General features: G+C 38.1%; 2 protein-coding genes across 2 annotated transcripts in view; both read left to right on the top strand.

Annotated features, from left to right (window-relative positions):
- Nucleotides 1-6,228: 6,228 nt before the first annotated feature.
- LOC131465692 (integumentary mucin C.1-like) lies at nt 6,229-10,171 on the top strand (the record flags this gene model as incomplete). The annotated part of the gene is made up of 3 exons (XM_058638558.1): nt 6,229-6,751; nt 6,943-7,106; nt 9,661-10,171. Coding segments are annotated over 3 exons (732 nt in total), but the record flags the coding sequence as incomplete, so codon positions are not given.
- A 2,695-nt stretch (nt 10,172-12,866) lies between these two features.
- Nucleotides 12,867-22,576, top strand: part of LOC131466117 (cAMP-specific 3',5'-cyclic phosphodiesterase 4D-like) — a 93,717-nt gene continuing 84,007 nt past the window's right edge. The window contains exons 1-2 of the mRNA XM_058639268.1: nt 12,867-13,108; nt 22,269-22,308. Coding sequence (XP_058495251.1) covers nt 22,294-22,308 — 15 coding nt within the window. The 5' untranslated portion in view covers nt 12,867-13,108; nt 22,269-22,293. The remainder of the gene's footprint in view (nt 13,109-22,268; nt 22,309-22,576) is intronic.

Below are 22,576 nucleotides of genomic sequence, written 5' to 3'. Positions count from 1 at the left end.
TCAAAACTGAGGAAGAGCGTTATTAACCTGAACGTATCCTGAAACATCAACACACTTTTAACTTAAGCTGCACAAAGTTAACAGCAGTGGCTTCACTTTGTGTATTATTTTTTGTGTTTATTTGTTTGTTATTGGCTTGCGTGAAAATCCAGTTTCATGCTTTGAAAGCTGCTCCAACAGCTGTCAACACATGTCAAACACAGAGGAAGTGACAGTGGGAACTGTCTGACCTAGAAAGAACCTGCCGTCTATAACTACACTGCAGGAATAGACACCCAAATGCTTCATAAAATCCACTGGAACCAGGTTTTTCCTCTTTTAGTGACCAATAATATTTTCTACCCATCCTGTAGTTCCACGCACAAAAGGAACATAAAGTGGTTGCAGACTGTTTTTCTTATTTTTCAAACTCAGTCAAAGTCAACTCCAGAGACTCTTTCAGAAACACTTTGGTTACCGACAATCATGTCGTATCAAATCCGGTCACATCACAGTGTCTCCACACGATATTTCACATGAATAATGAATAAGCAGGTGTGTTCCTGATAAAGTGCTCGGCGAATGTGTATTATTTCACCGTGTTGACTTCGTCTTTGATGCTGCTGCTGTTTTTATTTGCAGGGAAATCTGAGCCGCCAGTGTCATTAACATACTATTCTATAAATATAGAATCAGTGGTTTTTTTTGTTTTTTTTTACCGATTATTAATACAAAACAAATTTAAGAGAAATTCTATTTTCTGTATGTGATGATTTTCTTGGGGTAACTTATTATTATGTTCTTACTAATTAAAAAAAAAAAAAAAGGCTTGATCGGGACATTTTGAAAGATTAAAAACATTTTTTTGTGAAACTACCAAAGAGCAGTGTTTAATTTTAATTTATTGTCCAACATACTGTACGTTAGGTGCCATCGAATTGTTAATGTGTGTATAAAATACAGTCATTTATTTAATAGATAATAATGTGCTTAAATTGAATAAAACTAATTCAACCGAATGTCCAGTACGTGATTTTTAATTGCTCCTAATTTAGAATAATGTTCATTTTATATTTACTCTTGAACAAGAAGACCTGGCGTGACAGGCCATAGTATACCCCCAGTCCAGTCGGGGTTTTAAGCAGCTTAAGCTAGATTATACCCCGGGTATATTCTAGCGTAAAAAGGTTTTGATTGTATTTACACAAGAATGACTGTTCAGCATTTCATTGGGGTTTCAGCTGTGTCATGTAAGTTAAGTGAGAAAGCGCCACATCAATATCACCCTAAGAGAATGTGAAATGTCAAAGATGTTTCTCTTCTGGAGCAGACATGGCTAAAGTCCAGCGCGCGGGACAATCACTGCTCTCGGTCAGATTTTGTACGACCCGCAGCTTTGGTTTTGTAATGAATGAATATCTTTATTTTGGTTACGTTCATAAAAAAATGTAAACATAAAGCGAGATCATTTTTACACAATTATGCCAATAACCGGAAAAGGAATAGGCTAAAAAATATAAAACATTGCACTTACATTTATACTACTAGACTTTCAATTTGCATTGTAAGTGAGTTTTTACACAATTTTCATTTCATCAATTTGTTCCATAACTTTACCCCCAAAACTGACACATGTCTGTGTCTAATACTTGTTTCAAACATAAATAAATCCTGGTAAATTACAATCTCCTCCTCATAGTTTAAAGAATGTCTGAATGCAAACAGAATTGTATTCACCACACGTAAAAATTCGAAATTTTAACAATGAATATCCTATGAAAAACTGATGAGTGGATTCCAGATGTCCAGCTTTATGTATTTATTGTTCTAGTTGCTCTTTTCTGAAGTTTAATTATAGGATCCAAGTGTAAACACAAATTTCGACACAGTATGACCTATAAGGCATTACAATCCTATATGTATTATTTATGTCCAGGGATGGCCTGGGACAGAACATGTTGATATCTGCCTCCAGATGTGAAAGAAAGGCAGAATGTTTTGTTTTGTTCACTCCTGCATGAGTTAGATTTTGTTACATTGCCATTTAAAAATGAAAATTGTGGCAATGAAAATAAAACGATTATGTATTTGTATGTACTTTTACTGTAAAAAAAAAAAAAAGGTCTTAAGGGACCATTGACCCCTGGAAATATTCACATGATCAAATCTGGCCCTCGTTAAAAAACAAACAAACTTGACCACCCCTGTTCTAGATCATCCGCACGATAAACATTTAAACATCAAATCTGACTGAAAAGACATAACTTCATCGTTTTTGATGTTGCACTGAAGTCGTCGCAGTGAAGTGGCATTTAGAAGGAACAAAGTAAAAGTTCACGCCCAGCTTTGCAAAGCAATAACAATAACAGCTCCTGTTCAAACATTGACTAAGCAGCAGCCGCCTGAAGGGCTGAACCTGCACCAGCCCTGCAGTCAGGGCACTCCGCCTCAGGCATTCAACACATCCTGTGGTCAAGGATGTGGTGTGTGTTTGTGCCTTAATGTCGTCGTCGTCCTCGTCATGAGTGCCAGTCTTCTCGTAACATGCCTGCAGTGATGCGCCTCACCGCCCTGGTGGTGTCCCTGTTCGCAGTGGCAGTCTGTACACGTAAGTCAGCTTTCTCCACATGAATTCATGTTGATGACGTGTTTCCCTGTTCAAGTATTTCCCAAAAATGTTTCATTGAAATGTTGTGAAGGTGTGAAATAATGTGAAACAAGAGGTTCAGCGGGGTTTGTGTCTGTGCAGGCAGGAAATGTTGTATTTGTAGTGTTTGAAATGTGCTGTATGTACCGAAGCAGTATCTGTATTAGAACACCACATGAGTGACTGTGTTACTGTGTCGTGTTTCTCTACTTTATGTATTCATTTGTTCACAAATTACAGTGAGATACTGAAGCCCAGTCAGTAAATCATGAAGTACATGTAAATGGAAAGATGCGTCTGGGTGGAAACCAGCAAATATTTGCAGAGTGAGAGTGTGTAAACCTGTTGTGATGTCTGCTACTTGTGCAAACACTCCTCTTCTCTTCTCTTTTCTCTCTCTCTCACACACACACACACACACACACACACACACACACCTTCACATTGCAAGCTGACATTCAGCTTTTCTCCCAGCATCACCACGAAGCACAGAACACTTCCTGACTGTTGATCCTTTTTTTTTTTTTTTTTTTCCAAAACACACTGCAGAGTCCACATCAGCGTCATCTGAAACTTAAACTCAACTGAACTGGAGACAGAAGCTCCATTAGTTGATCAAACATCCATTAAATTAGAGGCTGATGTGGATCTTTCCGTCAAACACAGTCCACAGCAGCTGCTGGGCACTGATTGGTTGTCGTGTATATGTTTTTTGCTATAAACTTTAAGGAAATGATCATATCTTTTAGTTTAAAACTTGAAATTCGAAGTTTACAATAGCTGTTCTGAAACTAAAACATGTCAGTTTATGTATGTGTATATATAGCACATTATACACATATCCACTGATAGCGATACACAGTACAATTTAAGCTTTTGAAAGTTCTTATACAAGTTTTAATCCCTACCGTATTCTAGATTGTTGCCCTTTATGTAAATATAAGCATACCTGATGGTTTGCCCTTTGTGTGTGTCGACAAGAAATTCAGGATCAGTGAGGTTGGAACTAAATTTAGATTAGATTCAACTTTATAGACATTACACGTGTCACAAGGCAACGAAATACAGACGGCATAGCAGTGAGGTATAGACGCAAATATGTACATATCGTTGTGATGAAAGAGTACAAATATGGCCGTATAAAATATGAGATTATGGACAAGAGTAAGAAGGTAGAAAAAGAGCTTATGAAGTGATAGGAGTATCAATATGGCAGCAGAATGTGCTAATCAAACACAAATGATTATGGAGTGGTGTGAGTATAAATAAATATGGTGGTATGTACAGATCTCTTAATAAAGATAAATCAAAGTAAGAAGGAAAATGTTTTTTCCCCCAGTAAATGTAGTTCTTGTGCATTTAAATTTAAAAAATACAATAAAATTAAAAAAAACCGGCTGTGCACAGCCTACGGGGGGCACTAGCACACAAGCTTTGACTCTCTTCAAACTGGATGTGAACATAGTGGATTATCGTGATAATATGAAATATTTTACAATAACTGCAAAAAGGAAACACAACAGAGGTTAGGAAACTGTAGATAAGGAAACATTTAAATGCACTCATGTCTCAGTTGTTGGGGAAATGTGAGACACTAACACACCACTACTACTACTTCTACTACTACTACTACTACTACTTCTACTACTTCTACTACTACTACTACTTCTACTACTTCTTCTACTACTACTACTACTACTACTACTACTTCTACTACTATTACTACTGTTACTACTTCTACTACTATTACTACTGTTACTACTGCTACTGCCACAACTACTTCTACTATTACAACTATTACTACTACTACTACCACTACCACTACTACTTCTACTACTATTACTACTACTACTACCACCACCACTGCTACCACTACTACTACTACTACTTCTACCACCACCACTACTATCACTACTACTACTTCTACTACTACTACTACTACTACTACTACTTCTACTACTTCTTCTACTACTACTACTACTTCTACTACTTCTTCTACTACTACTACTATTACTACTACTCCTTCTACTTCTACTACTTCTACTACTACTACTTACTACTTCTTCTACTTCTACTACTACTACTACTATTACTACTACTACTATTACTACTCTTACTACTACTACTACTACTACTACTACCACTACCACTATATAATATAACAATACAGTAATATAATTTATTTGTAAGCGCCTTTCACTCAATCTCTTTACATATTATACAACAAGATAAATCAAAGAGACAAAAGTTAAGATAAAATAAAAGGAACAAATGAAAAAGCCAATGATAAAGAATTTAAGATAAGATAAAACGGACACATTCAATACAGAAATGAACACCAGAGGTTTAAAATGCAAAATACAGAAAAAGATGGCTGAGGTGATGGTGTGTGTGTGTGTGTGGGGGGGGGATCTACTGATAATGAAGAAAGATGAACAAATCCATGTGTCGGAGACCCCCTGCAAACACACTTAGGTCAGAACAAGTCAAACCAACACTGAAAACAGGAAAAAAAAAAGGTGAGATTGAATTATGTAAAACAGCTTAATGCTGAGACTTCAAGTGCTTTGAAAGCATGTGTTAAATCAGGTAGAAATGAACGTAAGAAACATGCAAAACTTCGTTCAAATATGTCCTTAACTATGTCAAAAAACAAAGTAAGAGTTCTGACTCACAACTGCTCAGTTTCCGAGTCGTTGCAGATTGTGACCTTTTCGGCTGCAGATGATGGCGATACTTAGACTAAAGGTAAATACGAAAGAGGGAAAAAACATTTTATTGATTTTTCTAATCATATAAAAAAGTTGGGTTTTTTCTCTATCAAATAGAGCTTTTTGTGAATCCTGGTTTTCTGATGTGTTATGTTTGAATTTTTCATTCATTAACCGCCCTATGTACACATTTGCAGTCATGGTTTTACCATGCAGGAGTATTTTCCCTATTTTCCCTTCCCCCTAGTTTATTTGACTTTATGTAAAACAAGCAAACTATATGGATTTTCAGATATTTGGAAGGTAAAGAATTAGTATTTCTGTGGGATAAGATAAAAAAAAGGGCAGCGTCCCAGCCCCAAAGGTACTATGCCAGTCGGAGTGCCAGTCAAACATGAAAAGGATGGTAATTCAGGTCACTGCAACAAAATCACATGGTGTTATCTGTTGTTGTGGTAAAAGCTGGGTGTCTGTATCAAGGCTGCTGCTGCTGCTGCTGCTGCTGCTGTGGTGTGAACTCTGACAGGATGAAGTTGAATAAAGCTGGGAGAGTAAAAATGAGGTGGTGAAAAGTCTCAGCTGCTCCTGCAATAAGCAGCAGAAACAAGACCGGCTCGAGAATGGCTACTCAACCAAAAAACCTCTCAAACCCCTTGTTTTATTTTTCTTGCACGTTGTTGTTGTTGTTGTTGTTGTTGTTGTTGTTGTTGTTGTTTTCTGTGGCCTTTATACACCCCTGTATTAGTGTTTACACTCTATGTGTTTGCTGTGTCATCCAGTGAAGCTATCTTAAGTGGAGTTTCCGTTGTTATCGGTCTTGGAAAAAACAACAGTTATGACCCCATAGGTCTGAATGATGTGCATCATCATATAGTCTCTGCTATATGATCCTTTGCAGACATCCCCACCATCAACCCCATCTCCACCACCACCACCATCAACCCCATCGCCACCACCACCACCATCAACCCCATCTCCACCACCACCACCATCAACCCCATCGCCACCACCACCACCATCAACCCCATCGCCACCACCACCACCGCCACCACCACCACCATCACCACCACCACCACCACCACCATCAACCCCATCACCACCACCACCACCACCACCACCATCACCACTGCAGCACCACCGACGAGCAAGTCAACCACACTTGCTACACAGCCCACTGGGAAAACCACCGACAACTCGGCACAGGGTCAAACCACAACACCCCAGAACCCCACAACGTCGTCTCCAGCTCCACCCACGACGTCGCCACTTCAACCCCACTTCAACAGCACTACTGAGGCTCCAACGACCAACCCCACGTCCAACGAGACAGATTCCACCGGCTTGACACTCCCACCAACAACAACAGGATTACCAAACGTCACTGTGGAAACCACTGTTAATTCAACCAGTCCAGGTCAGACTATAGCTGAAGGTTTATGGTTTTATTTTGAATCATAGAAAATTGATCAAAACGATTGGCAACCCTTGACTTAACCATGAGCTGATGTTCAACACCAAATATGCAGTATGGTGACTTTGAAAATGATTTGCCAGTAACTGACGATGACAAATTTCAGTTCACATTTGTGTCTGTGTGTCCCTCAGCCGATTTACACGACTGGGGAAATGACAGCTTTGTGAAGAACCCCGGCCTCGTGGCCATCCTCTGCATCTTCTGCATCATCCTGGTGCTCACGGTGGTGGTCTTCATCATGAAATGTTTCAAATCGTCGAGGTCCAACTTTGAGAGGCTCGACGGTGTGCCATTGGTGAGGTCGAAAAGAGCGTTTGGCGTTTTATTAGAGATGTAAAATAACATTTTTAACCATTTAATTGTTAGGGGACATGTGAATAAAACTAAAATGTAGGTAACTTATTTAATTTTCTAGATATGCTGGTACTGGTAGATGGTTCTTTAGTAACAGTTTTGGCTGAAAGGTCGAGATCTGCAGATAACACCTTTTCCATCAACCTTATGGGCTTGGTGTTCGTTGTTTCTGTGGTAATATGACAAACTGCTGGGGTTCATGTTTATTACTCAGACTTAACATACGTCTATTATAGACTCAGAAAGGAAATAGCACGTTTTAACCTTACTGACAACCAGTTCCCCTGAAACTGTCCTACTCATACTCACACGTGCCCACACACACACAAACATTATATATATATATGTATATATATATGTATATATATATATATATATATATATATATGTATACATACATACACATACATACATACATATATACACATACTGTACATACATACATATATGCATGAAAAGTGGTTGAATGTGGCAAGTAGTAGCCTGTGTAATAATAATTATTTTCTGTTGTGGAGTATGAAATTAATATAAATTGTTAATTATAAAAACAATTCAAAATGAGTTAAATGTCAATGATAGTGCGTCTTAGTCCAAAAAAACAAAACAACACAGTTTTGATGTGTACTTGTGTGGGGCAGACTGTCTTGCACATACCAAGATAGTGGACACACGGACATTATTGCTGCCATGTGTAAACACAGTCAGGGCGGGGTCTATGCCACATTTAGATGGGTCACAAACTTCCACACAAAGAACAAAACAATCAAATGCATGATATTAAAAAGAGAAAATAACACATAGTAAACAATGATACGACAGCAGAACCCCTGCAGCAGCAATGTCTCACTCCACAGGCTACTGAACACTGGCAGTGAGTAAAGGTCTTGCATTTGAAGTGTGTTCAGCTGCCAGTCATCTCTTTCTTTCTTTCTTTCTTTCTTTCTGTATTCTTTCTTTCTTTCTTTCTTTCTCGTCATCACTCGTGGTTTTCTGCTCTTTTTTTTTGACACAAACAGGAAGGCTGACTACAAGTGTTACTGACGGGACAGTTTTTTTTTTAGTTTCCTTAAGAAATGAAAGCTTATCATTAACACTCCGTCAGTGTGTCAGCAGGTATTTACGCACCGCTTCCTCGAGTCCTTAGATGACATTTTAGGTTAAAGTGTAACCAAGAATCAGGGCTCCACCGTGTGAAAAAACACTGTTTTTGGAGCGCAGTAAGCAAAACAGGAGAATTATTATTACGGTGACTTCTATCTTTAAATCTTTACAGCCACACCACTGTAAAGGATATTATGTTGGATTGTAATGGTCCACAACATGAGGTCAAAACAGCTGATTTGAGCTGATTTAAGTGGAGACAGAATGAAGAGAACTTCCAAGACATTTCCTTTTCAAAATGCCTGATTTATTCTCTAAGCAAATAAGTACATTTGTGTGGGTTTTTTTTTTTCCTTTGGAAGAAATACAAATTATAGGGTAGCTATAAAAATAAATAATCGTGTCCTCCATAACTTACAAGAGGCAAAGGCAATTTGTGCCTCTCAGTGCCATGACTCATCGTGGATGCCTGTGGCGCGGCCTGACAGGATCACGCATGTTCACATTTCAACATTCACCAAATTAGCATATGAATGCTATAGACACTTGATTTTTTTCGGGGGGGAGTTAGCCGAGCGTTACGCCTCTGGTTATGCTAAGCTGAAATGAGCTGACAGATAATGGTTCACAATCTATGTATATAAGAGAAAAGGGAAGATGAGAATGTGTCACTGCGACACTGAAACATCACTGAAGTACGTTCTAGATCTGTGGAACCAGATGTCCAATACAAACAGAGCATTACTGCGCGTTGGTCGCAAGCTGTCGTGTATAAAGTACCTAAAAGGGATATTTGAGTAAAAATATGTGACCAGAAAATGATTTTGGTAGAAGTTGAAGTCACTTTTTATAATATTACTTAAGCAATACAGTATATGATACTTACTGTACTGTTTGTACAAGTATCAAAAGTAATTTTCTCATATAAAATGTACTTACGTTTTAGAAGTAAAAGATGTAAATGTATTAAAAAAGTGAGGAGTTAGGATGGTAGTGGCAGGGCGAGTTGTCTTTCAATTGGAAGGTTGCAGGTTCAATTCCTGCCTCTGCTAGTCTATAAGTGTCCTTGAGCAAGACACTTAACCCCATGTTGCAGCGTGTGAAAGATGTGTGAATGTGTGACAACTGTCGTGTAAAGCAGCTCATTTCAAGACTGAAAAAGCTCTATATAAATACAGACCATTACCAACTCTTCTTCTTCTTCTGATTTTAATTGGTAGTAACGAGTTACAAAGTAGTGGAGTAAAAGTGAAAGTTGCTAGAAATATAAATAACAAAGTGAAGTACAGATAAGAGAATGTTGTGCTCAAGTTCAGTAACAAAGTATTTGTACTTATAGTTATATGAATTGTTATTTCTCTCTTTTAACACCTTTGCTGTTCGTTTCTCTCTAGAACAAAGTCAGCGAGCAGTCTCCGTTTGCTCATTACTCCAAGTGAGGGAGGAGATTTCAGTCGCCGAAGTTCAGGAGGATCGTGGTCTGATGCTTTTAGACATGGAAGCAGCTGGGACTCCAACTCTAGGCACACAAGAAAAAACAACAACGATGCTTCTATATGTTTCTGGTCAAGCTCAAACTTGTTTTCAAAAAGCACTTTTTTCTGCTTATCTGCTTATCATTTAATTCGTTCTTTTCTGCCTCAAAGGTGAAAATGCTAATGTAATGTCTTCCAAACTGGTGCTTTACCGTATGTCCAAAGCACTTCAGGTATTGCTACTAAAAGTACATTATTTTGTGTTTAAATAATAATTATAATTATAATCCTTTGGACATCAACAGGCGGTGGTGCAATTGGATTTTGGCTAAACATACAAATTTGTTCAATTGAGTCCAGTCTAACTGTCATTTTAACCAATTATATGCTTTCTGACTTCATGAAATAAACGTTTACGGACCCTAAACGATATCGTTTCTGCTGTGTATCTTTCCACGTACAATGGTGACACGCAATCATTTATCAGATTACATCATTTAACACAATTCATGTGTACACTTACTGTACTTAAGTATCAAAAGCAGTTTTCTGATCTAAAATGTAGTTAAGTTTTAGAAGTAAAAGTATTATAAAGGTGAGGAGTAAGAATTGAGCCATGGTGGCTAAGTGATAGGGTGAGTTGTTTCAAATGGAAGGCTGGGGGTTCAATTCCTGGCTCTGCTGGTCTATATGTGTCCTTGAGCAAGACACTTAACCCCATGTTGCACCAAGAATAGAAAAGCTCTATATAAGTACAGACCATTACCAACTCTTCTTCTTCTGATTTTATTTGGTAGTAACAAGTAACAAAGACAGTTAGAGGAAATGTAGTGAAGTAAAAGTAAAAGTTGCTAGAAATATAAATAACAAAGTAGATTAAAATGCAATTAAATTCCCAGAGCACAATATTTTTTTAAATTTCTTGTATGCCGGTATTGTGGTTGCTGTGACACCTGACGCATATCGATGTCACACTGAGGAGAACCACCGTCCAGCAAGCCCTGCAAACTCTGGCATCCTTTGTCTCGTCAGCCACACTTCACACACAGATAACTGCGTCTGCAGAGATGAAGCACGATGTCAGCGGGGGTTTGATGGTGACAGTCAACAAAGCAAGGTCAGAGACGCAGAGATGACATCACGCGGCGACTAAACTCACTCAACGTGTGTCTGAGTAAGACCGTGGACTTTATGGATCACGCGCTGACCTCGCCACTCAAACACTTTATCAGTAAAAACAGCAGAGAGGCGCAGGTGTGAAAAGGAAGTGACGCAGGTTGACCAAGGTTGCTTTGTCTAATAAGTGCAAACCTGTGACACAAAGATGGAAAATATGTAGGTGAACGGTTTTTGTCTCCTGCACGACTTCAAACATTGTTTGCATATCAGACCTGAAAACTGACATGTTAAGAAAATAGTGTTTGCTTATTTCTTTGACAGACAGGAAATACAATATTTACCTGTGCTTTTTTTAAATCAATCTTATATATCTTAGTGAAATGCCTGCATTTAACCCATCTTCTACCATCCTTTGGTTAAAGATTTAAAAACGGTTTTGAGTTAAACTGTTACATTTTAACCACTTACTTTGCTTATTGACTTTACGAAATAAATGATTACAGATCCTAAACGAAATAGTCTGTATTTTTCCACATACAATGGTGATATAGTAGATAAATAGTTAATTTATACTGATATAGATTGTTTATTTTTTTGTTTTAGAGATTTTTGGATTTTGTTAAAACTCATTCTGCATATTTTGGCTAAAACTCACAGATTTAAATAGTTTTCTCCTTGTATCTTTCCACATACAACAGTGAAAGATTGTTTTCTTATATTGTTTCATATTTTTTGTTTTAGAGATTTTTGGATTTTGTTAAAACTCATTCTGCATATTTTGGCTAAAACTCACAGATTTAAATAGTTTTCTCCTTGTATCTTTCCACATACAACAGTGAAAGATTGTTTTCTTATATTGTTTCATATTTTTTGTTTTAGAGATTTTTGGATTTTGTTAAAACTCATTCTGCATATTTTGGCTAAAACTCACAGATTTAAATAGTTTTCTCCTTGTATCTTTCCACATACAACAGTGAAAGATTGTTTTCATATATTGTTTCATATTTTTTGTTTTAGAGATTTTTCATTTTTGGTTTAATTGTGATGTGGACTCATCTTTTGGATTTTGTTAACACTCAAGTATTTGCTGAGTTCCGCAGCTGAGCTCATGTCTTTTTTTACTGGCGTTAAACGAGTTTTGTCATGAGAAAATATTAGAAGCGATGAATAATGGTGAGACTGTACAAGGCAATGGACAAGTAGTGTCTAGGACAGGTTATCAGTGTTGTATAAAGTACCTAAAAGGGATAATTAAAGGTATTAGTACAAGTACCTTACCAGAAAAGGACTTTGGTAGAAGTTGAAGTCACTTTTTTTTATAATATTAATTAAGTAAAATTCTTAAAGTATATAACATTTACTGTACCTACGTATCAAAAGTCATTGTCTGATATAAAATGTACTTAAGGTTTAGAAGTAAAAGTAATAAAAAAGGCAGGAGTTACGATTGCGCATGGATTGTCTTTCAACCGGAAGGTTGTGGGTTTGATTCCTGAGCATGAGTGTGTATGGCAAAACTGTAGTGTAAGACTAGAAAAGCTCTATATAAATACTGACCATTACCAACACTTCTTCTTCTGATTTTATTTGGTAGTAACGAGTAACAAAGATAGTTAGAGGACATTTAGTAAAAGTAAAAGTTGCTATAAACATGAGTAGCAAAGTACAGATACATGAATTTTGTACTTAGAAACGGTAACAAAGTATGTGTACTTTGTTATATTACAACACTGCAGGCCATTGATACTGCTGCATAACATAAATAAATAATAGATGGGCAGATAAATAGATAATGTGTGTGAGAGGTGTCACATTCCGACTGTGTAACTGCAGACTAGCAGCGGCAGCAGCAGCGGCAGAAAAGGCGGCTTCAGCAAACCTCGTGCTTGGTGTAGTAAAGTTGTTTATACTCGCGCAGCAACATGTCCTGTCACGTGACGCCGGCGGTCGACGTCACGGTGACGGGCGCTCGCGCAGCGGCGTGTGGGTTGCAGGCGTTTGAAGTCTGACTGACTGACTAACGAGACAACTTTAAAAAGTTTACAGCAATGAAAACATGGATAAGAGCGACAGCTGCTGCAGCGTTACCTGACTGACACACACACGCACACACTGACACACACTGTCACACACACAGACACACACACAGACACACACTGACCCACACAGCTTCCTACAACTGGCGAGGCTGCATTTTTCTGTTCCTACAACAAAACAACAACGAGGGAAAAGACGAGACGCTGCTGAGGTGAGTGAAACGAGGTGTTTGTTCGCTCTTTTTGTCATACACACTGACCTTGTCAGGACCAGTAGTCCTCATTGAGTCCAAAACCTGGTCTCAATGAAGCAGAACCTAATTTCTGAGGAACTTTTAAAGTATATGACTTAAATTTAAATTGTAATCAGGCTAAAGGGCTATTTCACCCACCCAAAATAAATTTTTTTAATTAATTTCCACAGATAAATGTGTTATTCTATCGTCAGATAGTGGATGTGATCCAATGGGGGAAACACATGTATGAAACCGCCCTTTAAGTTTACGGTTAGGCTTTAACTGCTAAGGGATAAATGTTCAAATGAATGAATGAATCACTATAATGCTATAACTTTATGTTTTCTGCAACTTTCCCACGACGTGGCCTGTTAAAAAAACACAATAGTGTGAATTTTATTATTATTTGTTAAAGTGTCATTGCAGCACTCCCACATGGACCTGCCCTGTGGTAATATTTGTATAATATACTCCATAGTATTTATCTACTGAGCAGTGCAGCATGTGTTCTGAAGTTGTTTTCCCTCTCGCAGATGCATCGACATTTCCGTTTAGCTGCTGGGATATTTTGAGCTTCCAAACCATTTTAAAAACGTATTTCCCCAAATATTTATGTGTACCCTCCTCCTGTCTTTATCTCTTTCCTTCCTCCATATCTGCTTCCTTCATTCTGTCTCTATAACCCCCCCACAGACAGACCTGTTATGTGTCTTCTTGAAGACTTGGCTAAAACATGAGTTCATTTAATCCTGTGTCATCCCCTTTTTTTTGTTGTGCCTTCCTTTTTTTGTCTATCCATCCCATCAGATAGAGGTGTAAGGTTTCTGCAGGGAGATTTGTAAAAACACAGGAGCTTCTCGCTGTCTTATCAGGGATGAATCTGCCTTGTCGGACCAGATTTCTGTGTTGTGGGAAACAGTGACACTCGGTCCGTGTCCTCAGGTTAAAAGGAGACACGGGGAACTAGACATGTCTGTCCTGTCAGTGACCATTAGATAGTGTCCCTCTCCTGGAGACACCTTTTCTTCGTCTTATCTTTTATCCCCCAGGTTTATCTGAGGCAAACATTTGCAGAGCCAGTGCCTACATCCGTCCCCCCCCCCCCTTTTGAATTGTCTCTTCCCCAGAAATCAGTGTTGAAGAGCAGGTTCTTTAGAATGCAGACAGAGACAGAAAAGAAACCTTGAGAAAACATCACTGAAATACAGAACGACACAGCAGAGGCACTGCCAGTGTTCTTCTCTACTTTGGAATGTTATGTGGCCGTTGCCTCATAATTAGAGCTGCAACTAACGAAATTTTTTATAATCCATTCATCTGTCGATTATTTTCTCCATTAATCGTTTGGTCCATAGAATATCAGAAAACCTTAAAAAATGTTGATCGGTGTTGGTCAACAACCTGGAAATGACGATGTTCTCAAATGTCTTGTTTTGTCCACAAACCAAAATGATTAACTTTTAATGATTTCTTTGTTATTCAGAGCAAAGAAATGAAGAAAATACTCACATTTAACAAGCTTAAACAATCGGAAATCTTGTTTTAATCATGAAAAAAGCTTTGAACTGATTCATTGTTTCAGCTCTACTTCTAATATAAATATAAATGATATGTACTTGTACAAGTCTTGGCTTGGAGCAGTCCCTTTAGAGACAAAATGCTTTTGTCACTGTCATCTTTTTCTCCGTAAACCAAAATTGAACGATACATTTCTTGAGTCACTAACTCATGAGTCATATTTCCAAACTCAGCATCTCACGTCTGACATTTATCTAAATTAGGACAATAACAGTAAACTAGAATGTTGTTACTTCTGTAGTTACTGTAAGTGTGCTACATTTTGTGCTACATTTTGCTGCCCCTGCTAATAATAATCTTTGCCTACTTAGTGATCGAGTGCTGTAAGAAAAGAAAATAAGATACAAGGCCAAATTTAAATTGATAAGTAAATTTGCAACTGCTTTTAACTGTTTCTGTTCATGAAGCTAGAGCGAAAACAACCGTTTTAAAAAGTTTTAGAGGTGTTTGCAACCATTGTTGCATCCTGGGTTCAGCGTATGGCCCAAGACAGTTGTCATTGGTTAAATATAAGGTTTTAAAACAAGGAGATCAGGGCAGCAAAACTACTTTATGTGTAAGAGTGTGTGTCTGTGCGTGTATACTTGTATTTGTTAGCTGTCTAGGAAACTTTGGCATAAACACTGACGTCGCTGTATACTGTCTGAACTTGCAGAAATACTTTTACTGCTGCAACGGTTAGGTCTCGTCTCAATAAGTTCCCTTGCAAGTTCAGACAATGTGCAGGAGTCTCCTTGCCATTGGATTAAATATGGACTTTGTCAGGACCAGTAGACCTCATGGAACCTGGTCGTGAGGCAGAACCTCATGGTTGAGTTCAGAGCTAAAGGTTTGAATTGTGGTTAGCGTAGGGATTTACCAGAGGTGGAAAGTGATGAAACACATTTACTCACGTTACTGTAGTTGAGTAGGATTTTTATGTACATTTTGTATCCGTTACTTAGTAAAAAATTATTAATAAATCACGCACCGGAAACTTAGGCAGTGAATGGTGAGGACAGGTGAATGATGAGGACAGGTGAATGATGAGGACAGGTGAATGGTGAGGACAGGTGAATGATGAGGACAGGTAAATGATGAGGACAGATGAATGGTGTGGACGTGAATGATGAGGACAGGTGAATGAGGAGGACAGGTGAAGGATGAGGACAGGTGAATGATGAGGACAGGTGAATTATGTGGACAGGTGAATGATGAGGACAGATGAATGGTGAGGACAGGTGAGTTAATGTTGAGGACAGGCGAGTGAAGGATGAGGACAAGTAAATGTTGAGCACAGGCGAATGATGAGGAAAGATGAATGGTGAGGACAGGTGAATGAATGATGTGGACAGGTGAGTGAATGATGAGGACAGGCGAATGATGAGGACAGGTAAATGTTGAGTACAGGTGAATGATGAGGACAGGTGAGTCAATGTTGAGGACAGGTGATTGAATGATACGGACAAGTGAATTGGCATGATTAGTACTCTTTCCACACCTGACATTAACTGGACATAGTTGGGTCAGAGTTAAGTCACAAACTTTCAAGGACCAATGGGAACCCTGAATTAAGTCAGGAATAAAATATTTCATCCCTTTAGGAAAATATTAACAACTAGTTAGATGCTTAATTAGTCTTCAAAAAATGATACATTTTGGTGGTCTCAAACACCAAATTATCAAAACAATTTTCAGTTATCCTTTTAAGCAACCAACCATTGTTTAGCATTGACTTTTACATCAGTGTCTGATGTAATTCACCAACTAGACTGGTGTTGGAGATGTCTACAAAATGCTATCTTGTTGTGTTTTCAGCAGGAAATAAAAATCAAATGTGTTTAGTTATCTATTTTATGGCCAATTCCTAACAACTAGCATTAGTAAAATGTCACAGAGCTTTTCTCTGTCCATTAAGTTAAGGTTAGAAATGAGTCTTGAAGAGTCCTAAGTAGAATAGCTCCACAAGCCTGTGTGTGTGTGTGTGTGTGTGTGTGTGTGTGTGTATAATGAGGGGCGAGTGTGAATCATGCTTGTGAATCACAATTGTGCCATTTCTACACTGAAGCCTGCTTGAACGTTGCCCAGACTCTGGTGCTTTTCTTATCAGCTCAAAAAGCCTTATCTTGTATCAGCCGTGCGTCACCACATGCATCACAAGATGCCTTGGGTTTTCACTTTACAACGTTGGATTGGAGAATTTTAAACAAGAACACCACTGCTGAGCTGAGACAGTTAATCATTACAGACTCCTCCAGGTCCACACTGAAGAGGTGGTCTAGCTCACGATGATGAGATCATTGATCATTGTTTTATCATTGAAATAAAACATTATGGCAATCAATACTTTTATACAATACAATACTAATTTAGGAGCGTTTTTTTATTTTTTAAGAATATACCATCAATAAATGTGTGTATTTGTTGATGGGAACACTGTTGTTTACAGGTTTTTATCATTAAGGCTGTAGTGGTTTGACCTTAGTACGCCTATGTTAATGAAGCACTAATCAGACGCTCATCATTGCCTGAGAACTCAACAATTAGGCTCTTAAAGAGACTCTCCACACTGCAGACATAAATTACCATTGGAAAAAAAGGGTAGATACTAATAACTACAATTTTCATGTGCACAGAAACAGAAAGTCAAAATATCTTCTATTTTAAATTATTTCGGGACAGATTTCTGCCTTTGGTTAGAACGAAAAGAAAAAGTTGACTGAAAACTTGTCACACACTTTGCAATACTGCAAAAAGTGATAAAAAAAAAAAGCCAGACCCACATTTCAAAGTATTGTAACAGCGCTGGGGGCTGACACATCCAGAAAGCATTATAAAGCTGTGAGAAGAGTCGTGATCAAAAATCTAAAGTGTGGCAGACTGTAATGGAGCACATCAGGAGGCAGAGGCTTTCAGGGAAAGTAAAAAAAAAGCCTATTTTCCTCAAAAATATGTTGTAAGAGTTCATGTATTATAGTTATAACTAGAATGTTTTCACTTTACTGCTAATTCATCTTAAATAAAACAGATGTAACTCACCTGCTGTACTGAAAATATGACAAATTATGATTTCTTATTTTCAGAAATCTGGAGTCCGTCTCTTTTCAACAGAACAAGTGTCTCCACGTGGACAGGAAAACGTTTGTCCTACACGGACAGTCAGTCTGCACACACTCATACCCAAAGGGTCTCTACGTGGACGACCGTAGAAATGTGCAGATGACTAAATGATTATCATGTGGACGACCTGGGCTTAACCCCAAACTGCTGCTGGTGGCACGTGAATGAATGGATGATGAATGTATGAATGATGTATGACAGAGAAAGTACTGACGAATGAATGGCAGAACTTTAGGGAAAAGTATTTTGAATGATCATCACTAGACTGAGACTAAAAGCTGTATAAATACAGAGCATTTATTATTTTCAAGCCGAATGGAATCAATTGAAAATAGTGGTGATATACTTAAGCAGTTTGTAGTTGTAGATTTCCTCGTGTGCCATTTCTCAGGTTTTCAGAAAAAGTCAAGAAAATCTGGTTGTCTCCTGCCTTTGCTCCTGGCTACTAACTATGTTCAGTGTTTGTAATGTAACTAAGTACAAATACTTTGTTCCTGTACTTGAGTACGAAATACACTTCTCCTTCTACTTCCGGGTCAAAGTCCGGAGAGGAAATTCTGGTGCGAGTGCTGAAAACGCCAAGTCCGACTAAGTGCATACATGCAGGAGTAATCTGACTATGATTCCCATTATCCAGGTACGTTAGTCCGACTAAGACTAGCTTGATTTTAGTTGGACTAACTTGTTTACATGACATAAAGAAAACCAAATTATTGTCTTCGTCTAAAATCAGACTAGACTTCATTTCCTGATCTTGAGGATGTTTTTAAATAAAGCGTCAGAGTTTTTCTGTGTGTAAAGCTAAAAGTAATTTTCAAGACAAAGACATCTCAGCTGTCACAAACCACAGGTCGTTAACTCATGAGTTAACGGTAAATGTTCAGCATTTGAGGTGGAGTTGTCTAACTACAGATGATTTATTATTGATAATAAGCCATTGTGGCTGTACAGAGGTACTTTCCCATCACCTTCCTTAGTAAGACTTGTTAGTGTATAACCAACCACATCCCTTGAATAGTTCATTGGTAATCCCCTGTGCCAATATTATGAGAAAGTGCAGTCTAGGATGTGACTTCAGCGTGTGGAGCAGCAGTTTTGGGTGAACTAATTCTCTGATGTTCTTCTCTGAGTCATCTTGTGCTGCCATGTTTCTACAGCAGCTCAAATGGAAAGTGCAAATGAACCATTAACCATTGACAAATGAAAAACAACATCCTTTCTGGCATATGAAGGCCACTGTAGTTGCAATCTGCGGTCTCACCTCTAGATGTCATAATAGCCGTGTTTCCACTGAGTGGAACCGAATAGTACCAAAAATAATTCATAGCATCTTTTCTGTTAAAAATGTCTAGACATTTTATAATCTAAAACTTTTTTCTATGTGTGTGGTGAATAAAACTTTACGAAGATTATTCATGTTTTGAAACCGTCAAAGTGAGGACCAATATTATTTCATATTGGTTCTCACTTTGACAGTTTGAAAACATAAATAATCTTCGCAAAAGTTGTGTCAGTTTTGGGGGTGGAGTTATGGAATGAGCTCAATGGTGAATTGAAATTGTGTAAAACTATTCAAAAAAAGTTTGAAATGTAAAATAATTAAAAGTTACAATGCAAAATTGAAATTGAATTGAAATTGAAGCCACAAGCTTCAGCCTATTCCTTTTTCGGTTTTTGGCAAATTTGTGTTAAGTGATTGATGAAGATATTCATTCATTTATTCAGTCATTCAAATACACCTTTGACGGTTCCATTTTTCAGTACACTTCCCTTGGTGTAGCAGAGCAATGGTACAGTATGGTACGGGTGGAGCTAGACCAGTGGTTCTCTATTATTTTCACGCCCCCCCCCCTGAATTGAAATACTATTGAGAACCTGATCATTTTTTATTTATCTGTATAAACCACTGTATGCGTTGTCCTGCCCTGCCTCTCATGGCCCCCCTGACACCTCACCGCGCTCCCCCAGGGGGGCCCGCTCCACTATTTGAGAAGTACTGAGCTCATGTTCGACGTCACGCTATATATCTCACTGTCGTGGCCAGCGTGCACAGCGCACACCCCGCCTACCAAGTAAAGGAACTGTTCTCAGTCGAAACACAAGCTTTACCGAGGGCTTTAACGTTCCAAACCGTACCGCACTGTACCAAACCGAACTGTACCATGACGGAAACACGGCTTAACGCTAACACACTGGACCTTTATTGACGTGATCAGCCCATAGTCTTCAGAGGCATTCGTACAAATATGTAGACTGCAGACATTAACAGATCGGTTTTATGAATCAGATAAACGTCATATACGACAAGATAAATAGGCAGCAGGTGCACAAGCCTGTTTTCCATTCCCACAGTCAGTCATAAGTGCAGGCAGATAAACTCCGGATCAACAGTCAGCCAACAAGCTCGGCTCTGAGTTGTGTTAAGTCAGCACAGACAAAGTCCTTCAACAAAACAAGACGTCCTCTGTAAGCATTTAACTTGGTCAAAGATGTTTATGAGTCACACACACGTCCTGCACATCGTCATCAGCAGTGATAAATGTTATCATAAACTGTAAAGGTAATCCAGATTTGCTTTTTAACAGTCCTGGTATCAGAGGAGCTGGATAAAATGGAAAGTACAGGAATGCAACAGAATATTAGAAACACCCTCCACGTTTACATATGTCACAAACCCCCCAGAACAACCGTATAACTCAATCAGCAAAAAAAACCCCACAACATAACTTTCATTAAAATATTGCAGGACTGTTGAATGATAGTAGATTAGTTTGGAGCTGGAGTTCAGAGCTTACTGACACAGGCACATTTCATTCATTTTAAATGTCGACTTTTATTTAAATGTTCCCAGAATGAAATCATAATTTGGTAAAATTGCTTCCTCCTTCTCTGCACCATGGACATGGAATGAGCTGCAAAACATAATTTCACGACAGACACTTGCCTTCTTTAAACACGTTCAAAGGCATTTTATGTACTGTCATAAAAAGAAACATGTTGTTTTACCTCTTTGAGGCGTTCGGATTAAGGTTATCTTTTTTTTTTTACTCTCCTTTAATGACCTCCTTTTAACTTTTATGTCCTGTAGTGAGTTTTATATCTGAAATTGTCTTGTCTCTGTAACTATTTGTATCTGTCTGTGCTGCTATCTTGACCAGGACTCCCTGGAAGAAGAGATCTTGTATCTAAGTGAGATCTTCCTGGCTAAATAAAGGATAAATAAAAAATGGGATTCTAAAGATATTCCCCTTTAACTTATCTCTAATAATGTTGCAAATTAATGTTCCTCAAATTATTCTCCCAGCGTCCATTACATCAGACTCCACTCACTCAAGAAAAACACAGTGTCAAATATGTGTGAGCAAACTCAAATGTTCTCTTGTAAAAAGGTGCAGGTAACATCACATTCAAGCATCACGTGTTCATCGCTTTAATAAACAATTTTATTTGACTTGTAGTGACATGAAATCACAGACGCCGACGGCAGCACAGAAAGCACGAGTGCACATTTATGAGTCTTGATTTGAACAGTGAGTGTCAATGAAACGACGGCTGTAAAACTTCATTACGTTAATGTCAGTAAAACAGTAATACGTTTGTCATAAATTGCATTCTCTTAAATTTGAAGTCAAAACACAATGTTTACTTGATAACACTGTTGACTACCAGACATATTAGCTACGTGTCTACAAGACAAAGTTTTATCTAGAGAGTGTTGAAAGAAATTACATTTTACTATCTTTTCTATGAAGCATGGAAATATCTCCATATTTAATTTAGCTTGAAAGACAGCACATTTGGTCCGGGCTGCTGATTAAAAGTAGCATTTTATTATTATTATTATTATTATTATTATAATATTATATCAGTGTTTGTTTAATCACTGCATCTTATAAGCCTGTGTGGACTTATTCTCTGTGAGTGACTTGAAAATAAACAAATCTGTTCACTGAAGTAATAAAAGTGCTTCGTCGTGTTCTTTTCTCTCTGGATAAAAAGGCTCGTTGGACTTTCTTGTGTCCTTTTAGATCTGTCTGTGTAAGCTTTATGGATGAGTTTTAAAAACTTTATGATTTGATTTTGAGACTGATGTTGCTGCTTCTTTTTCTTGCTTCTTCTTATGTTTAATGTAACACACTCAGTTAGTCAAAGTGACAGTTTAAAGTGACAGTCCTTTGAGATGCTGGCTGTCCCCGTTTCCCTTTAAGGGATTAGTTTGTTCAGTTAGTTGATAAAGGCATTTTTAATAACTTGTCTTGTCGTGATTTACATTGTTAAAGCCTCCTCTTTCTGTTGTTACTTCAGCCCACGGAGTGGGAGTGTGAGTGGCTCTGTCTGTCTGTCTGTCTGTCTGTGTTTCTGCACTTGCCAATATGACCAACAGAGGCCGACAGAGGCTTGTTGTGTGAATGGGGTGAAGTCTGCCATCTCTGATTGCCTTGTTTTACCTTTGTTTCAGTTGCTGCAACAAATAACCAACATCCATGTCTTGGCTTGAGGTAAATAACACACACACACATACACACACACACACACACATGTGTACACACGCTGTTACGCACACACACAGTTCCCTTCCTTTATTATCAAGTCATTTAGTTTGGTGATAAGCTCCACTGTCAAATGATGACTCTGTTTGGACTTGGATTACCTCACAGCTGTTAAAGTTTAATCTTGACTCAGGGCTTTGTTCACATTAATTAAGACACACAGACACACACACACACACACACACACAGGTTTACATGACTTCAGGGGACTTACATT

This window comes from Solea solea, chromosome 9 (assembly GCF_958295425.1).
Source record: "Solea solea chromosome 9, fSolSol10.1, whole genome shotgun sequence".
Taxonomy (NCBI): domain Eukaryota; kingdom Metazoa; phylum Chordata; class Actinopteri; order Pleuronectiformes; family Soleidae; genus Solea; species Solea solea.
Note: the sequence above shows the minus strand (reverse complement) of the source record. Positions and strands in the feature narration are given on the sequence as shown.